Below are 18925 nucleotides of genomic sequence, written 5' to 3'. Positions count from 1 at the left end.
AAAGCAGTAGTGAAGCTAAACCTAAAAAATGGAGAATTCTCGTTTTGGCTTTCTACTTCATCTGACCTACTCTAGTGGGTCTCAGATGTTTCATGCTTTAGTTATTAAGCTGTTTATTTTACAGTGCATCTGTCCATATGTGTTATGTTTAGTGTGACTTCACTACAGTATACATTACATCCATTTTCCCTGACAGAAGATTATTTCTTTCAAATGCCTGCCTGGAAGAGGACGTGTATATGGTCTTTTACTGACCGTGAGAGATGTCATGCAAGTGACATGTTACTAGGCCTTCAGTATAGAATTGGGGGGGGTGGGGGTGTTCACTATTTTTTTTCAGTGGAAAGCTTTGCTGTAGGCCATAAAAGAGAAATTAGGGCAACATCTAAGTAATAGAATACTCATTATTTAATTCAGGCCTGAAGTGGTGTGCAATTGTAGAGGCCTTGCCTTAATATTTTTAATATGGCTTTTCTGTATGGAATTTTTTTTTTCCCCAAAGCGACTGTAACTTACTTCCTTCATTTTCTGACAATACAGTGCTCCCCATAAACTTGCAGAGATGCTCTGCTCAGAGCCCTGAAGTGCAGTTTCATAGTACCATGATATTAATGTTGCATATGTTGCCTGCCCTGAGTTTCTTTACTCTGTACTAAGGAGGACTTAAGATGTGGCTTTAAACTGACTTGGTCCAGGAATGGACCTGAAAGCGAAGACTACAAAGATGTGAAAACCTTGGCTTTTTGTGTGGCTTATTGTGAAAAGCTTTGTACCACTCGTGTTACCTCTGGACAAAGGGGATGTTGAACTTCCAAAACCGCCAGTTCAAACCCTTGATTAAATTCATAAACTAAACTGGTAAAAGAAAGAATGATGCTTTAGTTGGGTGTGCAGCTCCCCTGTTCTGGTAATAGATCTTTTCAATGATCGTGAGTAAAACTACTGTCTCCCTAGTGTGCTGTCTACATCGGTTGGTGTGAAGCAGCATATTGCTATAATTTAATATACTGTATTTGCAACTTTCTAACATGAGATCGTGTTATTTATTTCTGTCTTGACTGGTGCTTTTGACATTTTATCATGGCTAATGAATTCAAAGAAGTAATAAAACACTTCCAACCTAATTGGGCAATTCTTTTTTTTTTAAATGTATAAAATGAAATATAGTTGTGGGATGTTAATGTGTGTCTATATATTCTTCATAATTAAATGAAAGCAGCAGTGACCTGAAATATCTTTGGGAAAAAAAAAAACCTTTCTGAAGCACAATGTAACTTGCACTGTCAAGAGTTATTTGCCCATGAGTTATGCCCATGGTATCTTAACTCCACTGAAGTAACTGACTACATATTTTTCTATCCAAATTCTGTAAAAGGAAATGCATTTTTAATATGCATCAGACAAGAGGTTAAACTCAGTTGTCAACTGTCCTGTGTAACTTGAGCTGGAATTTATTGAAGCCGATTATATTGAGGAAAAGAAAACCACACCAGGCTTCTAAATCATTACAAATCAGTCTAAATAACTATCAGCAGCCAAATTGAACCCTTATGCTGTGCTCTGTAAGAGTATCTCCCCATGGCATGTTACAGAAGGGGTACTATGTGTGCCATTGGGCAATGAAAGCCCAGAAAAGCCACTGCACTGAGAAGTACTTGGCTTTAATAGCGGCCGCTGCCTACTCAGGTGTTACAGGAGTAAGCACTGCCTGAACCTACTGTCCAGCCCTGTAATCATACCTGTATTCTGCTGCAGAGAAAGCCGGTATGCTGTTTTGCAGGTTGTGGCCTCTTTGTGATTGCTGGATTTGTTGTCTTGGCTTGTATTGAACCTCTGATTCCTTGCAAAGGAACAGAACAGCATGGCTAGAGCATCTCCCAAGAATCTGTGGCTTCTCATCTGATGCGAATGACCTATAAAGCTGTTGGCTTGTACAGAATTTCTCTATTAAAATGCATGCAAGCGTGCGAAACGGAGCTGCTACTTGTTAACAGAAGTTAATTCTAGTGACACGTGAAAATTATGGTATTAAAAGCACTGTAATAGCAAATTTATTTCTACTGCAAGCCTCTAGAAACTGAAAAGTAAAGTGGAAGAATTAGTTTCTTGCTTGGTGACTTTTGGAATGTGCTAAAAGTTTGAATGAATAGAATTGATGCAGTGTTCACCAAGGCTGCCTAGATTGTACTGATTTAAGGTTTACTTTTATGAAATGTCACAACACAAAAGAGTAACTCCTTTGCTTACATCCTTTGAAACCTTGCTTTGGTACAGCCTTGCAAAATGTGAGTTCTTGGACAGGTGATGGTGAAGCTGATTTTGTTGAGGAAAAGTATATATTTACAATCTCAACCAAAAAAACCAGCAAAACCCCAAACCCAACAGCGTTCCTAGATAAAATTCATTAAAACAGGGAATCTATTATGATTTTGCATATTAATTATGATGGATTATGTTTGAGTGGCTTGATTCCATAAATACTTGTAGAGAATCAATAATTAGAGTGGCCACGGAAGGTTGGTCTGTGCTGCAGCCTCCACTGCAGCTCACACAAGTAGCAATGTTTGCAGCTGCTGTTAGTGTGAATGTACGTAGGAATTTTCTGTACTGTAGATAGAATGGATTTTTCTCACTTGGTCTATTGCCTCGACTGGGACGCTGCCCTGCTCTCCTTACCTGCAGTGAGGGAAGGATCGGGGCTTGGATGAGCATTTCCTACTGCTTTCACAGAAGGTGGATTCGGGGACAGCGCTGTACTGATACTCATGCAGCATCAGGAATAGCAGAATTTGTACTCAGTGACTCGGAGGTTACTGCCTGGTAGAGTCTTTGGAATGTCTCAATCCTGAAATAATTGCTGTTATTGTCATCATCTCTTCCATGCTGTCCATATGTATTGGAATAATCGTGAACACCTAAACAGTTTATTGTTCTGTGGCTCAGTGAAGAGGCTCATAAAAGTTGGAGCTCATTTATTGAGTTATCCCATCCAGTCTGTGAGGATGCATGACTGATCCCTGCAACAGATTTTCCTGGATCTTTTATTCAGGGTAATTTTAAATATGTCAGGCAATAAAGTTTCATAATGTCCCTTCAGAGACTGAGTAGGACCTTTCTCCAAGGAAGCTTTTTCTGGAATTCAGCCTAATTTTTTTTTTTCTTTTTAGATGTGTTTCCATTGTATGCATCAGCATTCACTTTTCCAGTATCAGTGGAAGTGCACTCCCTTTCTGAAGTTCAGACTTTCCTAGCTTTCCTAGCTGCAGATCAACAAGTATCAATCCCCTACTTGGGGAGGTGCTTGGCAAATATATTTTTCTAGGATAAATACCCTATTATATTTGAAACAAGCATTTACCTGTACTATTAAAGCTGGTGTTTGGAAAATGTTTTTTCTGTTTAGTGAATCAGAGGCCTTTTTTCCTCTGTTTCTGGAATGTTTTTTAGATGTACGCTTTATCGGATACCTAACTTCAGGAAAAGAGGAATTCAGCTTCTCCCATGTTTATCCCTATGTAACTTAACGCTTTCAGAATGAAGCATCTCCGCTCTGAAGTGGTATTCTGGGGGCCAACGCAGACTTCCAGCTTGCCAGAAGCCCACGCCAGTGGTGCCCGCAGGTAGCGGATCAGCACCGAGACCCTTCACGCTTTGCACAGCCGCGCTGACCTGTATTTGCTTCCATTCCTGCCCGTGGCCTGTGAAGCTGTAACACCCCCGACCCACTCGGGGTGTCAAGACAAAGCCCTGGCACCAGGCTTTCTCCTCGCCCAGCGCAGGCCCGCCGCGCACCGCCGCTGTACACGTGTCTTGTGCGGGGGTATCCGGTGCCACTGAGCCGCGCGCGGTGCCTGGCTCAGGGCCGAGGGCGCCGGTCCCGTGCCGGGGCTGGGGGAGGCCGCGGCACTGGGGGCCCTTTTCGGAAGGCGCCGGGGAGAGCCCCACGGACCCGGCCCGGCTCCCGCCGCCGCATCCGGGTCCCTCCGGCGCGTTGCGCGGTGCGGCCGCCGGGGGCCGCCATGGTGCCCGCCCCACGGAGCCGGCGCCGGGGCGGAGCCGTGCGGGCGGGCCGGGCCGGGCCGGGCCGAGCCGGGCCGCGGGCAGGAAGATGGCGAACGTGCAGCTGGAGTTCCAGGCCAGCGCCGGCGAGGCGGACCCTCAGAGCCGCCCGCTGCTCGTCCTGGGCCAGCTCCACAACCTCCACCGCCTGCCCTGGGCCCAGCTGCGGGGCAAGCTGCAGCCGCGGGTCACCGAGGAGGTGAGGCCGGGCCGCGGCGGGAGCGCAGTCTCGCCGTCCCCCCCCTCCTCGTCCGGCAGCGGCCTCGGCGCGGGAGGCGAGCGCGGCCGCGGCACCGCCCCCCGGGGCGCCCACGGGCCCACCCCCCGAGGCCGCGTCTCCCGACCCCGAGCGGGCTCGCCCGGCCGCGGCTCCTGCGTGGTGCGGGGCCTGCTGCGGCGCGGGGGGGCGGCGCCTGGCGGGGAGCGGGAAGGAGCCTGCCGGGCCCGCGGGAGGGGCCCCGTCCTTGAGCCCCAGAGCCGGAGGGTTTTACCCCGTGAAACCCCCCCGGAGCGGCCCTTAACGGAAAAATAAAGGGAAAACGGGCCGGTCCCCGCCCGGCTCGGCGGGCCGGGCTCCGGGGCGGCAGCGGGGCCCGGCAGGAGCCTGTTGCTGCGGCCCGTCCCCGCCCGCGGGTGAAGCGCCCGCAGCCCTTGCGCCCACTTCGGCGGGTGAGAAGTGCTTTGCTTTCCCCTGAGTGGCACGAGGGCGTCTGCAATTAACGTAATCACCGAAACGCGCTTTCTCAGGTGCCGGATGGCTGGCGGGAGGCTGAGCCTCGCTCCTGCAGAGGGTGAAGGCGATGGCAGCGCCTCCCCCGCCCCTGCTTCCAGCTGCAGCACGGGGACGTGCGGACCTGCTTTTATTTAGACGGTGTTGACGGCTTGTGGCAAGATGGTCAATGTTTTGCTTCGCGCTTTTAGGTCTCCAGATGTTTGGCGGATTTTTTTGCTGGATTCCGAAGTCTCTTATGACAATAATTAAGCTTCTTTTCGTTTGTTTTTCATTAAATTGCTGTGTGAGACAATAACGCGGCACTAGTAAATCAGTTCATCTATTTAATCACCAGGAAAACTGTCTCAACTTAAAAAAGCTCTGGGGAGTGTTTGCACTTACATGGTGTGTTTTTAAATTGCAATTCCTATGGCTTAAAAGGGATGCTTGTAATAGCTCATTTGTATTTTCTGGTTAATAAACAGGTTTGTCATATTTCCCGTTTCTTTTCACTCTAGAGGCTATTGCATTTAAAAGTGTGGGCACAATGTCTTTGTTTCCGACACCTAAAATCCTGTAATTAAAGAGTGCCTAAATATAGTGGGGATGACATGGAAACAAAAGTCTGATGCAGTTCTTTGTCTTTAAATTTGTCTTTTCTCCCCAGATATGGCAATCCGCTTTAAGCACTCTGAATCCAAACCCCACCGACAGCTGTCCTCTCTACCTGAATTATGCCACTGTGGCCGCTTTGCCTTCCAGGGTCAGCCGACACAATAGTCCATCTGCAGCTCAGTTCATCACCCGCCTGGTTAGAAATTGCCTTCCAGGAGGTGTCAACAGATGTATTGTTGTAAGTGGCTCTTTGAAAATGCTTTTGGTGAAATGTCTGGTCAAGTATTTTCTCGAAATTTCAGGATTTTAGCTGTATCCAAGGAGACTGGAGGTGGGCAGATTTTACTGTTATAATTATACTGACATTTATAAGTGGTTTTGCACTGACGCATAAAAGGGACCTAACTATAATAGCTTATGCATGCTCAAGCAGTTGGAGGGAATTAAGGTTGCATATGTATGGGATGTCTTCAACTAGGAATGTCCACGATTCCCTAATCAGCAGTGGCTCGTTTCAAACTAGTATTTATGAATTAGCACATGCTTTGGAAGATTGACATAGCCTGTATGCAGGGTGCTATGTCTATATTGCATAACTCATTTAAGGTGCCTTGTTTGTGTTATTGAGTTTTAAAAGTCTTAATGCAAACTAGTGCTCCAGTGTGAGTCCTTTGCAGGACAAGCTCTTGGACTGCTTTGGTCATCTTCTTTAGGAGCCTGTTGAATTTTTTATTTGTTTCTATGGCTCCTGGAGATTAATTCTGATTTCTAGGTTGTTAGAGAAAGCTCATATAGTGTCAGGAACAAAATCTAATTATACTCTTTACTGAGAGGACTTATTTGCAAGAGTAATAACTCTATTTAATTTTTTTCCCTTATAGTTAACTTTGAAAATGTTTAGCTAAAACTGCTTTCCATGGGTAATTTCTGTAATGAACTTCAGAAAAATATTCTGCCTGTTAAAAAGCTTTGGGTTAATATTAGCCCCATTCTCATATCATTTCTTTGTTTTGAACACTCATTGATGGTTCCCATGCTTTTTTGTCTTGACCTGTAGGCTAACCTGTGGTAATTGCACTAGTGTAATTAAAGTAGTCCAGCTCTCTTATAAGGATGTACTAATTCCCGCACAGTCAAGTCCAGCAGTGTAATTTATTTCCATGTGGGAAATGAATTGAACCAGTTCAGTGTGGTACTGTTCGTACTGCCACTCCATCCATGCAAAACATGACATATGAGTATGTCTTGATTCAGACATCAGTTATTTCCCACCCACCCTGTTGTGGTTTTTTCCCCTCTTCACCAATAGTATCACAGGTAACAGATCCTTTTAGATACACTGTTCCACATCCCTAATATCTGACTTGTTTGTCTTCTGGCTGCTGTTTCAGATGGTCTGTGAGCGGTCTGAAGTCTTCGCTTCTGCTTGCGCGTTGGCCAGGGCTTTCCCCTTGTTCACACACCGGTCCAGTGCATCCAGACGCACAGAGAAGAAAACTGTAACGGTAGAGTTTTTCCTGGTTGGACAAAACAATGGACCAATAGAAGTGGCAACACTTAAAGTAAGATTTGGGGTTTTTTCCGTCGTTGGTTATTTCCATTATTCTTTTTTTTTTTTTTTTTTTAATTTTTCTTCTATTTGTTCCATGCACAAATACATCTGTCTCAGGCTACATTTGGAATAGGTGGTGTATCTAAAGTAATAAATTATCCTAGGTCAGAGTTCCTTGAGATGGATCAGTTCACAGCACCTGTGAGTAGAAATATTGAACGTACTACTGCAGCAAAGGCTGAAGATGTTACTCAGAATTTAGATTTCAGGGGTGGAAAACACCAAACAAGTAGCACAAAGAAAATTTCTCTCTTCTCATGTTGATCGTAGATGCAAATAGTGTATTTTTAGGCTTTAGTATTACAATGCCTTCGGTGTGTGGGCTCCTTGCTTTCTTTTTCCTGGGCAAAATCTTTATGTGGCTGTGCAGGTGAATGTCACAGTGAAGTCACTAAAAGGTGCTTATTCTGGGATCACATACAGCTTCTCTCTGGCTGATGTACTTCTTTGGCTGAGTTTTTCTAGCAGAACTGTAGCCAGAAACAAGACCATAAGAAACGTTACAGCTTGGAGATGAGCTATGCTTAACAGTTAAATATGTCTTAAGTAATTTTTCAATAGCAGATAATGAAAGGCTGTTTCCCTTACACCTGACTATTACAGAGAGGAAACTCTACATCAGGTAACTCTTAGTATGCTATGTCTTTCGTCTTCAAGATCCTGACTTAAAAGCTATTCCAAGGTTTGCATGTCAGTTGCTGTTCGGCAACTCCCTGTTCAGTGGTCCAGGTTCTGCACTTCAATACAGATGGACAGTCAGTGAGGTTACACAAATACCTTAAAAAGTCTGGAAATGGATTTGGCAAAGCAGACAGCGTTGCTGTATCTGAAATTTGCGGAATTGCAGCTTTAGGGTATTTTTTTTCTTTCAGTATCTTTTCCTCCGTACTTAGTCTTTACCCTGAATTGGCCACAGCAAATGATACCAGACCAGTTTTCAGGAAAGTGACAGACGTGCTATGATTACAGCTGTTGATCACTCAATTTTTCCATGCCCCAAATCAGCAAAAACATAATTGGTGTCAAAAACAGTGCCTTCAGATAAGTAGATTTCAAATCACTTGGGTTATTTATAACTAAAAAACAAAGCTCAAATGATTGCTATCTCCTGTTCTTTCCCTAGATTTCAATGCCAAAACTATTACTGACTTCCTCCAAGCTAAGTTTTCACCCCTTAAATTCAGCCAGCACCAGACAGCTAATGTAGAGCATGGAAGAGGCATGTGGTAGGATTTTTTTAGCTAAACCTCTCCCTTGGCATGTTGCTGTACTTTGCACTTACTGCGTTGTCCGGGATATTTTATGGTGAGGACTAGCAGGGATTGTCACACTCTTACAAGGCACTTACTAAAGGCTGCCTTTATTGAGGGCCTCTTGAGTACTCTGGAAGCCAAACGCAGGCACAGCTTATTTTTGTTAAGTCATATTGGTTCCCTCGGAGTTGACCTTTGGGTTAGAGCACCTCCATTTACCTGCATGGCCCTAGTGGTGAATCGCTCCAAACCTAGCTTGGCTCCTGAGGAGGTCCTTGTCCCCTTAGGGGAAGTAAAGCAATCAAAAGTAATTGTATGGAATCGGGCACCGTTCCAAAGCAAGCCAAGGTTTATGAGTCTGCTGGGATACAGAATGTATAGAGTCCTTAGGCCAGTCTGGCCAAGCCAAACTTCAGATACCTCAGCACGAATGACTATCCAACACATCAGATTCCTTTGAAGCCCATCTTGACTCACCCGTCTGCTGTGTGTGGTCGTCAGTGTAGTGTGGCTGCTGGAAAGCGTGAACAAAGTTTCTTCCCACCTAGTCTTTTTGTTTCAAGTTGTTGATTCACAGGAGTTAGAAGTTGAAGCTTACTGTCTGTGCCCTCATTGTCCTTTTTGCTAGGAGGATCCTTCTTTGAGGAAGTAGCCTTGGCATGCTCACTGTTGACCATTTTGATTTTGACCACTCTTGCTTAGATTAGTTTTTACCCAGTCCAGGTGAGGGTCAGTCCATCTTGCCACAGGAATGAGGAAACATGCCTGCATGTTTTACACAATATGAAATGTTTCCCATCGGCCTGCCATATAGAATGTCTTATGGCAGTAATCTTTATAACATTCAGCCACTCTGCCTGCCACATAGAAACTTTGTGGTTTCCCATGTTGTAGATTATGTAATCTCTGCAGGTCTCCAGTCCAAGCAGTCTACAAGCTCATTGTGACTTCCCGAATTGGCTTCCTCTTATCTATCTTTCCTCCACCTCACATTGCCTTCTTGGTCTCACTTTGATAGTAGAGAAGGCTACTAATTTTGCAATATCAATTCACTGTGGGAAAGAATACAGTTGCTTAGAAATTAGAGCACAGGGAAAAATAACTTAAGCTTAACACATACAAAAAATAATGGTTAGCTTGGTTGACATTATTTAATACTGTACAACTGCCTGTGATTGGTTGCAGTTAAGCATTAATGCGCTCCAGAGGAACCGCACATCTGGTGTAGGCTGCACAAGGCTAAACACAAAGCTATGCAGAAACCCAGCCAAACCAAGGCCAGTACTCAGGTGTCCTCACTTCTTTTCATAGTGTTTGGCAAGCGCTACAGAAGGAGTCAGGCTGGCTGCACGAATTGTGGACACCCCGTGCAATGAGATGAACACAGATAACTTCCTGGAGGTAGGTAATGCACCTGATGAGTAAGAGTTACTAATTGTAAGTCTAGACTACAGTAATCAAGAGCTAGTGTTGCTATCTCTTAGCGAAACCTGTATGTCAGCAGTGGGAAGCACATCAAAGAACCTGTCCAAGGATGCTGAGGCTATTTCTTTGGCCTTTAATATTTCGTAGAACTTTGCTAAGTTGTAAGGAGGCAGAGTGTACAGCTTGGCATAAGGCACTGGGAGTCAGAAGATGCGAGTTCTTGATTTGGTCATGACACTGGCTTCTCTGCCAGTGCTAGTGTTGTCTTAAGCCTTACGGTGATCAGAGTTTCTGAAATTATGGGACAGAAGTTGACATGTTTCCAAATGAGTTTTACCATAAAGATCTGGAAAGCTGTTGAGAATGAAAATATTCCTGTCCTATTGCACCATCATCCAATAGAGTGAACAGCTGGCCTTTACCTCTGAAGATTTCTTTTATTGGCGGAGCTTAAGGGTCAAATTTGTATTTCATGCCGTAGTAAGTCAAGGGTGTCTCAGTGGAATTTAGGCCATTGGAAAACAAGCACCACAGCCAAAATTGTGAATGTTTGTGTGTATGCATGCAAAAAACACACAAAACCATTATGTGGGTACCCATATGTATAGAAAGACACAAATGTGTCCTTCTGATGGCTGACTGACAATGTCCTTTTTCTTTTAATGATTAAGGAAATCAAAAAAGTTGGCAAGGATCTTGGGATTACTCCTACCGTTATTCGAGATGAGGAGCTGAAAGAGAGAGGCTTTGGAGGTATATCTTGTTGAAAATTCAGCTTTTTGCCTAGCAGTTAATTGAAATGTTTTGCCATCTCCATTGTAATGTTTTATTTGCACATTTTTTGAAACAGTTCATTGCCCGTAATATTCCAAGATGTTTTACAGAAAATAGCCACACATTGCTCCCACAGTCTTTCTTCCTCACAAGTGGTTTAATTCTCTGTTTTTCAGGTATCTACGGAGTTGGCAAGGCAGCTCTGCATCCTCCAGCCCTAGCAGTTCTCAGTCACACTCCGGATGGTGCTACACAGACCATTGCATGGGTGGGCAAAGGTATTGTGTATGACACTGGAGGACTCAGCATTAAGGGGAAGGTACATAAACACTTGTTCTTCTGCTGCCTTTGCTTACAGTGTTGCTTTCGGATGGAAATAATTCAGTTAATGTCTGTAGGAAAGCAAAGTATATTTATTTGAGTAAACACTTGATCTGCTGTCATCTACTGTCATCCATATGGACACAACCTACCAGGGGAGAAGACCAAGTAGGATTCAAGGAACATTTTACAGAGCAGTTAAATAGCTACCTGATATTTTGCCCTTTAAGTATTGCCCACTGCTAGGAGAAAGCAAGAAACAAAGATGTTTAATTTCTGATTTTGGAGACATACCCTAAACCCGTTTGAGTTGACCTCAGTGCAAATCTTGTAAAGAACATTTTTTTTCTTTTTTCTTTTCTAACAACTTAGCAGTAGAGTTTTAGTATTTTCCAGTTCTAAGGCAAGATCCACCAATAAGCAGGTGCATGTGTTCTGTGTTTCTGTTACAGCTAAGCACTGTCAAGACTAGAGTTACAGGAGCATCAGAAATACTAGTTTTAGCAGGCATTATGTGAAAATCCCTTTTAAACTGAAAAAAAAAAATCTATGGTTGTGTTTAAACAGACTACTATGCCTGGAATGAAACGAGACTGTGGTGGAGCAGCTGCTATTTTGGGTGCCTTCAAAGCCACTGTAAAGCAAGTAAGTAAAATGTGTTAATTGGTATCATGTATCCCAGCATTGCCAAGGAGCAGTTTGGCTTTTGGATATAGTCCCAGATATGGGGGCCAGTCTAACCTTGACGATTTGACTACTAGTGATCTTGAGCCACTATGCTCTTTCTGCTATTTCAAGAGAATATTTCAAATCTTTACCAGGATCTTGAGAATTGTGAGGAATTCTTTTAGTGCTAATTTTTTGTTTTTAAGAGTCTTTCTTGAATTTCAGAGTTTTTCTGTGGAGTGAGTGGTTTCTAGTTCCTTAAATCAGATTTATACCCGAGTTATCCAGTGCTGATTTTGTTTAAGCTGTGGGATTTAGGGCAGCTGTCATCCCCTGAGCAAAGAAGGGGATGACTGACTCTGGGATGTGAAGTCTGCCCACATTCCAAATCCTGTGCCAGTTCTAATATTAACCTACTGGGGAAGTGGCAGCTCTAGTCTCATCAAGAGCTGCTTGTTGGTTTGCTCCTGTGGTCAGAAGGTGGTAGGGGAGCTGAGAGGAAGCCAGGTATTGAAATAAGAAGAATTAAAAAAATGTATATTGCGCTTTAACAATATAAACTGGGGAAGAGAAGTGGCCACTGACAATAAAACTCTGCCCTCTTCACAAATCCAGTGACTGAGTCTTGCTGACAGAGCAGCTATTGCCTCCAAGGATTATCCAAAGTTCAAAGAACATTTACTGCTGCAAATTAATGCACAGATCTGACAGCAGCTTTGTCCAGGGTATGATCAGTGCCAAATTCCCATTTCTCAACAGTTCAGCTCTGTGCCTTGGCCCTAGCAGCATGTTTGATGTGGAAAGATTGTAAGCTTCGGTTATCTGCAGAGACCTAAAATTGAAAACAGATTTGTGTGCTGCATCTTAGGCAAAATGGCTAAGTCCTTCAGAAAATTAGATCACACGTTTGCAAGGGACAAGAGCTGTAGCTTATACAGTGCTGTGGGAGAGTCTGGAAAAGCCATGGATGTGGTACCTTCTTTCAGTGATTCAGTCCTTGTTTCTGAAGTAATTTTGTGTGTAGTTAGAGAAGTTGCATTCACAATCCTGGTAGGTGTCAGTGTAAGTGATCTGTCATTTCCTGCGCAATTACTGTAACAATGAACGAACTGGCAGTAATATGTTTGGACAAACTGAGCCTGAGGAAGCTGTTGTACCTCCTGAGAAATCTGTGCCTTATATGTAAAAACAAAAGAATGATCTCAGTGCTTAATTTTACAACTTCATGTCAGAAGACCTGTTAATGATACCCCTCCAGAAAATGTATTCAGATAGGCAGCAGAAAGAATTTGCCATTACTGTTTCAAGACTTCTTTTTTTTTTTTTTAAGTGCTCTTAAGAATAATAAAAAGCTGAAAGAGGTTTGAATTAGCTATGCTTTGTCACACAGACTGAAGTTGGAAACGTGTGTTGGATAGAAAGCTCCGTGGGAAGAGGGGCAGAGGTTGTTACCCATCTTCAGAAAATATCTGCCTACGTGCTGTTCAGCAATTTTACAACGTGATTTTAAAAGCCTTTGGATAGCGAAATTAAGCAAGTGATTTTTCCTAGATAGATGCATTTCATCCATTGTGAGTTTTCCAACACAAGGAAGAAGAGAAAAACATTCACTTCAATTTTTGAAATCCCTTTAGATCCTGCATGTTAACATAGTGAATCCTGCTTTTAAAGAGCTACAGGCAGAATGAGATTCAGGAAAAGGCAATTGATACTGGAAGCGGGTTTTTACTTTTTGACAGTACATGAACCACATCTCCCACTGGGAGGAGCAAAATTTGATGCAGTCCAATGAGAGATTGTGAATAGAGTGGGGGCTTGTCTACACAGCCAGGTTCGGAAGAGCAAAGGGTCATAGATGGAAGGTTATCTCAACAATGCCTTTTGCTTGCCGGCTGGACTAGAAACTGCAAAGTTACTTTATAGCTTCTACGTGCAGCCTGTTATTTTGAAAGATTTTGATCGATGCATTTACCCTTTAGACTTCAGAACGTGCTGATTCAGCAAGTCCAGATTTCTTCAGCTACAGACTTTTATCAAGAGGTTAACAGTAAAACTGACCCTGGATTCCCTAGGAATTTGATGTTTTTAAGGCTAGCTATGCCAGTTGAGGAGGAGCTATGTCTTCACTTGTTAAATGCTGCTGTCTCTCTTTCTGTTCCTAGGATCCCTCCACCCAATGCAGCTGCTGTATAGATAACAAAATCATCATACATTTTAAAATATCATCCACAACCATATAAGCACTTGATTTTAAACTGAAGTAAACCAGAATAGGATATGCCAGAAGAGAGGAAACTAAGGGAGGGAAAAAAAAAAAAAAGAGTTTGACTAAACATAATCCCCTCCAGCTGCATCTGCATACTTCATATAAAAGATGTTTCAATTCGGGTAACTTGCCACTGAGAGTGGACTGTACTGATCACTGCTTAATTGACAAGGGCTTTCTTGATCCCTTCCCTGTTTGTCACATGTATATAGGCTTTTATACACTCTCCAGTGAGAACTCTAAAACCAGTACTAGATGTTACCTCTTCACCTACTTTCTATAGCTCTTGGCCTCAGCTTCAAGATAGAAGATATTCCTCACAGATTTCCCATGTAATTAGTGGCATTGCTTTCAAGAAGTCATAATCCCTCATTGATTTCAGTCCCAATACATTAGTTTGATGTGAAGCAAAAGCCATTTCTCTCCTATTGTTGTTACAGGGTTTTAAAGACAATCTTCATGCTGTTTTTTGTTTGGCCGAGAATGCAGTCGGGCCACGTGCAACAAGACCTGATGACATTCATGTTCTTTACTCGGGAAAGTAAGATTGTATCTATCCTTTTCACAGAAACATTGACAGGAAACGTCATCTTTGGTTCTATTTCCCTGAATATTATGCAGACTGTGACCCTGTTCCTCATCAGGTTCCTGAAATATTGATAACAGTATTTGACAGCCATAGTAATGAGTTTTATGTGTGCTTAGACTTTCCTGTTGGATATGTAAATACACATCAAAATACATATTGTATAGCATGAGCTGAAGTTTCCTTAAAGTGCTCAGTTTTAAGGGTTTTTTCCAGTACAACCAGTTTTCTGTGTCCCCCGTAGTCTATATTGTCTCAGTTGCAGAGGCAGGCTACCATTGTATAAGAATCTCTTCTTGTTTTAAGCAGAATATGATACCTCTTTGTATGCAGTAATTTGTAAAATCCCAGCTTGGCATGCTAGCATTGTATAGGCCCAACAAGTAGACCCAACCATGAGGACAGTAGTATTGGAACCCTTTTCCACACGTGCGCTGTCTGGATGCTTGCAGCTGGGGAATAAACAGCCGTACAGACTCGCAGAGTCAAGTAAGACAGTGGATTAGGTTTGAGTCTGCTTTCTCATGCGGTATGGTAGTCCAGACAGATGAGTCTTAACTTCCAGCCTGAAGCACTGTTGTGTTAAATGCCCTCTCTTCTTCCTAGAACTGTGGAGATCAATAACACTGATGCAGAAGGTAGACTGATACTGGCTGATGGAGTAGCTTACGCATGCAAAGATCTTGGAGCTGATATCATTCTTGATATGGCCACTCTCACTGGAGCTCAGGTACTGATACAGAGCTGCTCACGGGCAGGGGGTGCATGCTTTTACTGTCTGCACATCATAGACTTCTTTGCCTCTGCCCTGCTAGTCTTTGGTGGAAGGTAGACACTATGAACTATTGTGACTGATGGTGGCTTCCAAAACTTGTGCAAGAGAAATATGCCAACAGCAACCCCAGTAAACTGTAATTCTCTGTGCACATGACGTATGCCGTGAGTGCGTTACATTTAAAACTGCATTACTCTACTCAAGCAGGATTTTTTTGTTCTTTTTGCAACTTTTATGCTTTTGCATACTTAAAGAAAAAGTGGAATTCTGATGATATTAGCAGCTTGTGTAAGTGGTCCAGTATTCAATGTTTGCAGTTCAGTAGCTTTATAATTATCAAAACTGATTTGATGATAGTGATTAGAAATTTTCTTGTCTGTAAAATGGCTTACATTGTACGTCATACACAGAATGACACAAGGGTACAAATTTAATGCTATTGGTTTTTTGAAATATATTCCTGTTTTATGGAAAGTTATATTGATAAAACAGTGACTCTTGTGGTTTAATTTTCTAGAAAATGAATTGGTCTTCATACCAGGAAGAGAAATGGTGGCAAACTTTAGAAGCATGAACGTTGCATATGTTGGTGTAAACATCAATCCTTTGAAAGTTTCCCATCATTGTCCTACTGGAAAACTGATGTGATGGTGGCTTCTGGGTTTTGTATATTTGGAAGGAAGCAACCTTTCCAATGAATGAGGATATTACATTCAGACTGTTTGTGTGATTGACACACATTGCTGGGGTATCCTCTCTGTGTGTTAGATGTTTTATTTATAATTCATTGCTGATTTAGTTTTATTTCCAAGGATAAATGATTGCAAAGTGATATAGTTTGCTTGCTCGGTAACTATAATGAAATATTTTTGTGGGACAGTGGTTTGAATTAGCCAGACAAATGCAGACTATTCCACTGCAGAATGGATTTTCAGAAATTTTAAAAGATTCAGCAGTGGCTAAAATGTCTTTGTCTAGTTTTGTAACATTACCTTCTTGTGGAGTGGTTTTGAGACTTTTTTTTTTTTTTTTTTCTTGGTGGTTTTGCTAGATGGAAAGCAGCTGTTAATGCTGAGAGGGAGTGGTACAGAATTACCCTACACAGCACAGCTAAGATGAATCCTTCCTGGTTTTTGTCTTTTATCTCACTAGGGAATTGCCACAGGAAAGTATCATGCTGCTGTCCTTACCAATAACGAAGAGTGGGAAAAGGCTTGTGTTAAAGCTGGCAGGAACTGTGGAGACTTGGTCCATCCTCTTGTGTACTGCCCTGAGCTTCATTTCAGTGAATTTACCTCTGCTGTAGCTGATATGAAGAATTCTGTAGCAGTAAGATTTTTTTTTTATTTCATTTATTACATAAAAATGTGTGTTTTCTAGGTACTATTCTGGCCTGTTGATAGCTGACTGAAAGCTCTTCATGAGGGTTGTAATCTTTTAGAAATGGCATATAATTATGGTCTTCAAGGTCTTTTTACTGGGGATTTTGCAGGCTGTATGTCACTACACTGATATTTAATGACAATTTTAAACAGGGTAGCCTGCTGCAAAGGTATCTTTGGGCTGTGTGCCTTATAAGCGCGACCCTAAAATGAATGCTAAATTCCTGGATGGAGACCGTTTAAGAAGTAAAGACGAGTATTCCTTAGATCACATATAACCAACAGAGACAGTAACTGGGAATGCAGAAACCAGGAGATTGAGGACAGAGGCCTCGGGGATTACTGCAGCTGCTTTTGCTGTGTTTGAGAGTTACAATGTGCGCTAAGTTCCACAAACATCACAGAGAAGAGCTTGGGCAGAAGAGGAATTGAGCAGGGCCAGACTGCTACCAGAGATTAAGTCAAAGGATTTGCAGTATAGTTGGTTTGCAGGTTTGTGTTTTAGGGGCATTCATTAAGCTCTGACTTAGATTTGCACAACTGTCTTTTCTGTAGGCAAGAATAAAATATTGACATTTTCTTTTCTTGCAAGACCAACTGTATTTTTATTTTTTCTACAGGACCGAGACAATACTCCAAGCTCCTGTGCTGGGCTCTTCATTGCTTCTCACATTGGCTTCGACTGGCCTGGAGTCTGGGTCCATATAGACATTGCTGCACCCGTTCATGCAGTGAGTATGTTCATAGGACTTCTGACGTTTGCCTGGGCGAGCAAGCTGGGTAAAGAAAACTGTGTGTGCCTGCAGATACTCTGAATTCCATGCCATCAAATTCAAAGAGAAGTAGGTGAAGAGCTCTTTTGAAAAGTATTGACTCTTCAGCTGTGTTGGGAATGTCTTTGTTTTGGTAACTTCCTCTGTTCATATTCTTCATTTTGGTCTTAAAATATTCTAACGGTCACTTTAATCAGCAACATCTTTATCATTGTAAAACTCGACAACTTGCCTGCTTTCTGTTCATGGCAATAATCCTAGTCTTCCATTTTCATCCATATTGTTTTAAGATGATTGACCACAGCTGATCATTCCTGCCTGCTGACCTGCAGCAGAGAAGACATTTGTTTCCTCTTGGGGGTTTCTCCTTCTCCCTTTGATGGAACTTGTGTATATTCTTTTTTCCTAAAAAATAAGCCAATTTTCTCCCCCCATCTCCCCCCAAAAAAAAACCACAATTTACTCAGCTTGTACTCCAACTCCATGCTCATGCTGGATGGAACATTTCCTGCCCTGAACAATGCTAATACAAATCTACCCTCGAATCAGTGTGAGCTCTGGTCTCATGTGAACCAACTGCCGTGTTGCTCTAACCCAACTGGGTCAGATTCCCCTAGCAGTAAGGATGCAGACGCACAAGTTGAGCAGGCGTGCCAGGGACCCCAAGTATTTGCTGTGGTTATGAGCAATCACTGCTCCTGTTGAGTGAGTAGGTGAATGAGAATTAGATTCAGAGTATACAATCTGAAGTGTGAATTGTTGTGTGGGGGTGTTTTGTTGTGGTTTTTTCTTTTTTTTTTTTTTTTTTTTTTTTCCCCTAGGGTGAACGAGCTACTGGCTATGGTGTGGCTTTGTTGCTGTCCCTATTTGGAGGGGCATCTGAAGACCCTTTGCTAAACTTGGTGTCCCCTCTAGGGTGCAATGGAGACTCTCCCGCTGAAGACATGGAGAGGGATTCCAAAAGGCGGCGCCTGGTCTAATGCGCCCCCAGCCCTACATGATGGGGTGCATGGGTTACCTCACTTTGCACTGATTCATTCTCAAGCAATGAAAATGTCACACATCAGAAATTGCCATTTTTTTTTTTACTATCATTATAAGATTTATTACTTGTTTCTGATTAAAAAAGCCTGATTTCTTGGTTTTTTTTAAATTATTGGTGCACACAGTTCTGAACAATATCAATGGTGCAGAGTCCAGGCTCAACTAACTGTATCAGGAAGAGGGTGCATCCTCCTCTGAGCTCCTCACAAAACGTAACTAAGTGCATTAATGCATGAGAAGCTCTCTCTAGTCTGAAGAAGCAACTGCAGCTATTGCTTACAAAGCGTTTTGAATTACTTATTATATGTGAGGTTTTATCAGACATTTCTGCAGGCACCACTACATCTCAGAACAGAGGACAAGGAAAAAAAAAGGTCTGTAGACTTGGCTTATTCAGTGACAATTTAGCTTAGCGGCAAAGGAGATGTAATGAGAAAAGGCCTATAGTTTTAATAAGGTGCTGTTTCCGCATGTTTAATGTTTTTCTGACCAGTAAAATCAGCAAGAGTGGTCCAGAACATACCTCTACGTAAATCTTTCACATACAGAATGTATTCATGTTAAATGAGGAAAAAAAATAGAGGGACTGTGATTGACTAAAATCGGTTTACAAAGCAGAGTGGCTTCTTGCCACTTAATAAATTTATTATTATTAAAGCAGC

The 18925-nt window shown here is 42.6% G+C and overlaps 1 protein-coding gene across 1 annotated transcript; it reads left to right on the top strand.

The window, feature by feature from the left end:
- Positions 1 to 4108: 4108 nt before the first annotated feature.
- On the top strand, positions 4109 to 18502 carry NPEPL1 (aminopeptidase like 1; the record flags this gene model as incomplete). Its single annotated transcript, XM_082007086.1, has 12 exons — positions 4109 to 4258; positions 5439 to 5624; positions 6778 to 6948; positions 9563 to 9652; positions 10348 to 10429; positions 10627 to 10769; positions 11339 to 11416; positions 14144 to 14244; positions 14896 to 15019; positions 16217 to 16393; positions 17067 to 17177; positions 18041 to 18502. The coding sequence occupies 12 exons, from the start codon at positions 4109 to 4111 to the stop codon at positions 18197 to 18199; spliced, it is 1572 nt and encodes a 523-aa protein (XP_081863212.1). The 3' UTR covers positions 18200 to 18502.
- Positions 18503 to 18925: the final 423 nt, after the last annotated feature.

Source organism: Phaethon aethereus (assembly GCF_964289735.1).
Source record: "Phaethon aethereus genome assembly, chromosome: 16".
Classification (NCBI taxonomy): Eukaryota; Metazoa; Chordata; class Aves; order Phaethontiformes; family Phaethontidae; genus Phaethon; species Phaethon aethereus.
This window is presented reverse-complemented; position numbering and strand designations above follow the sequence as displayed.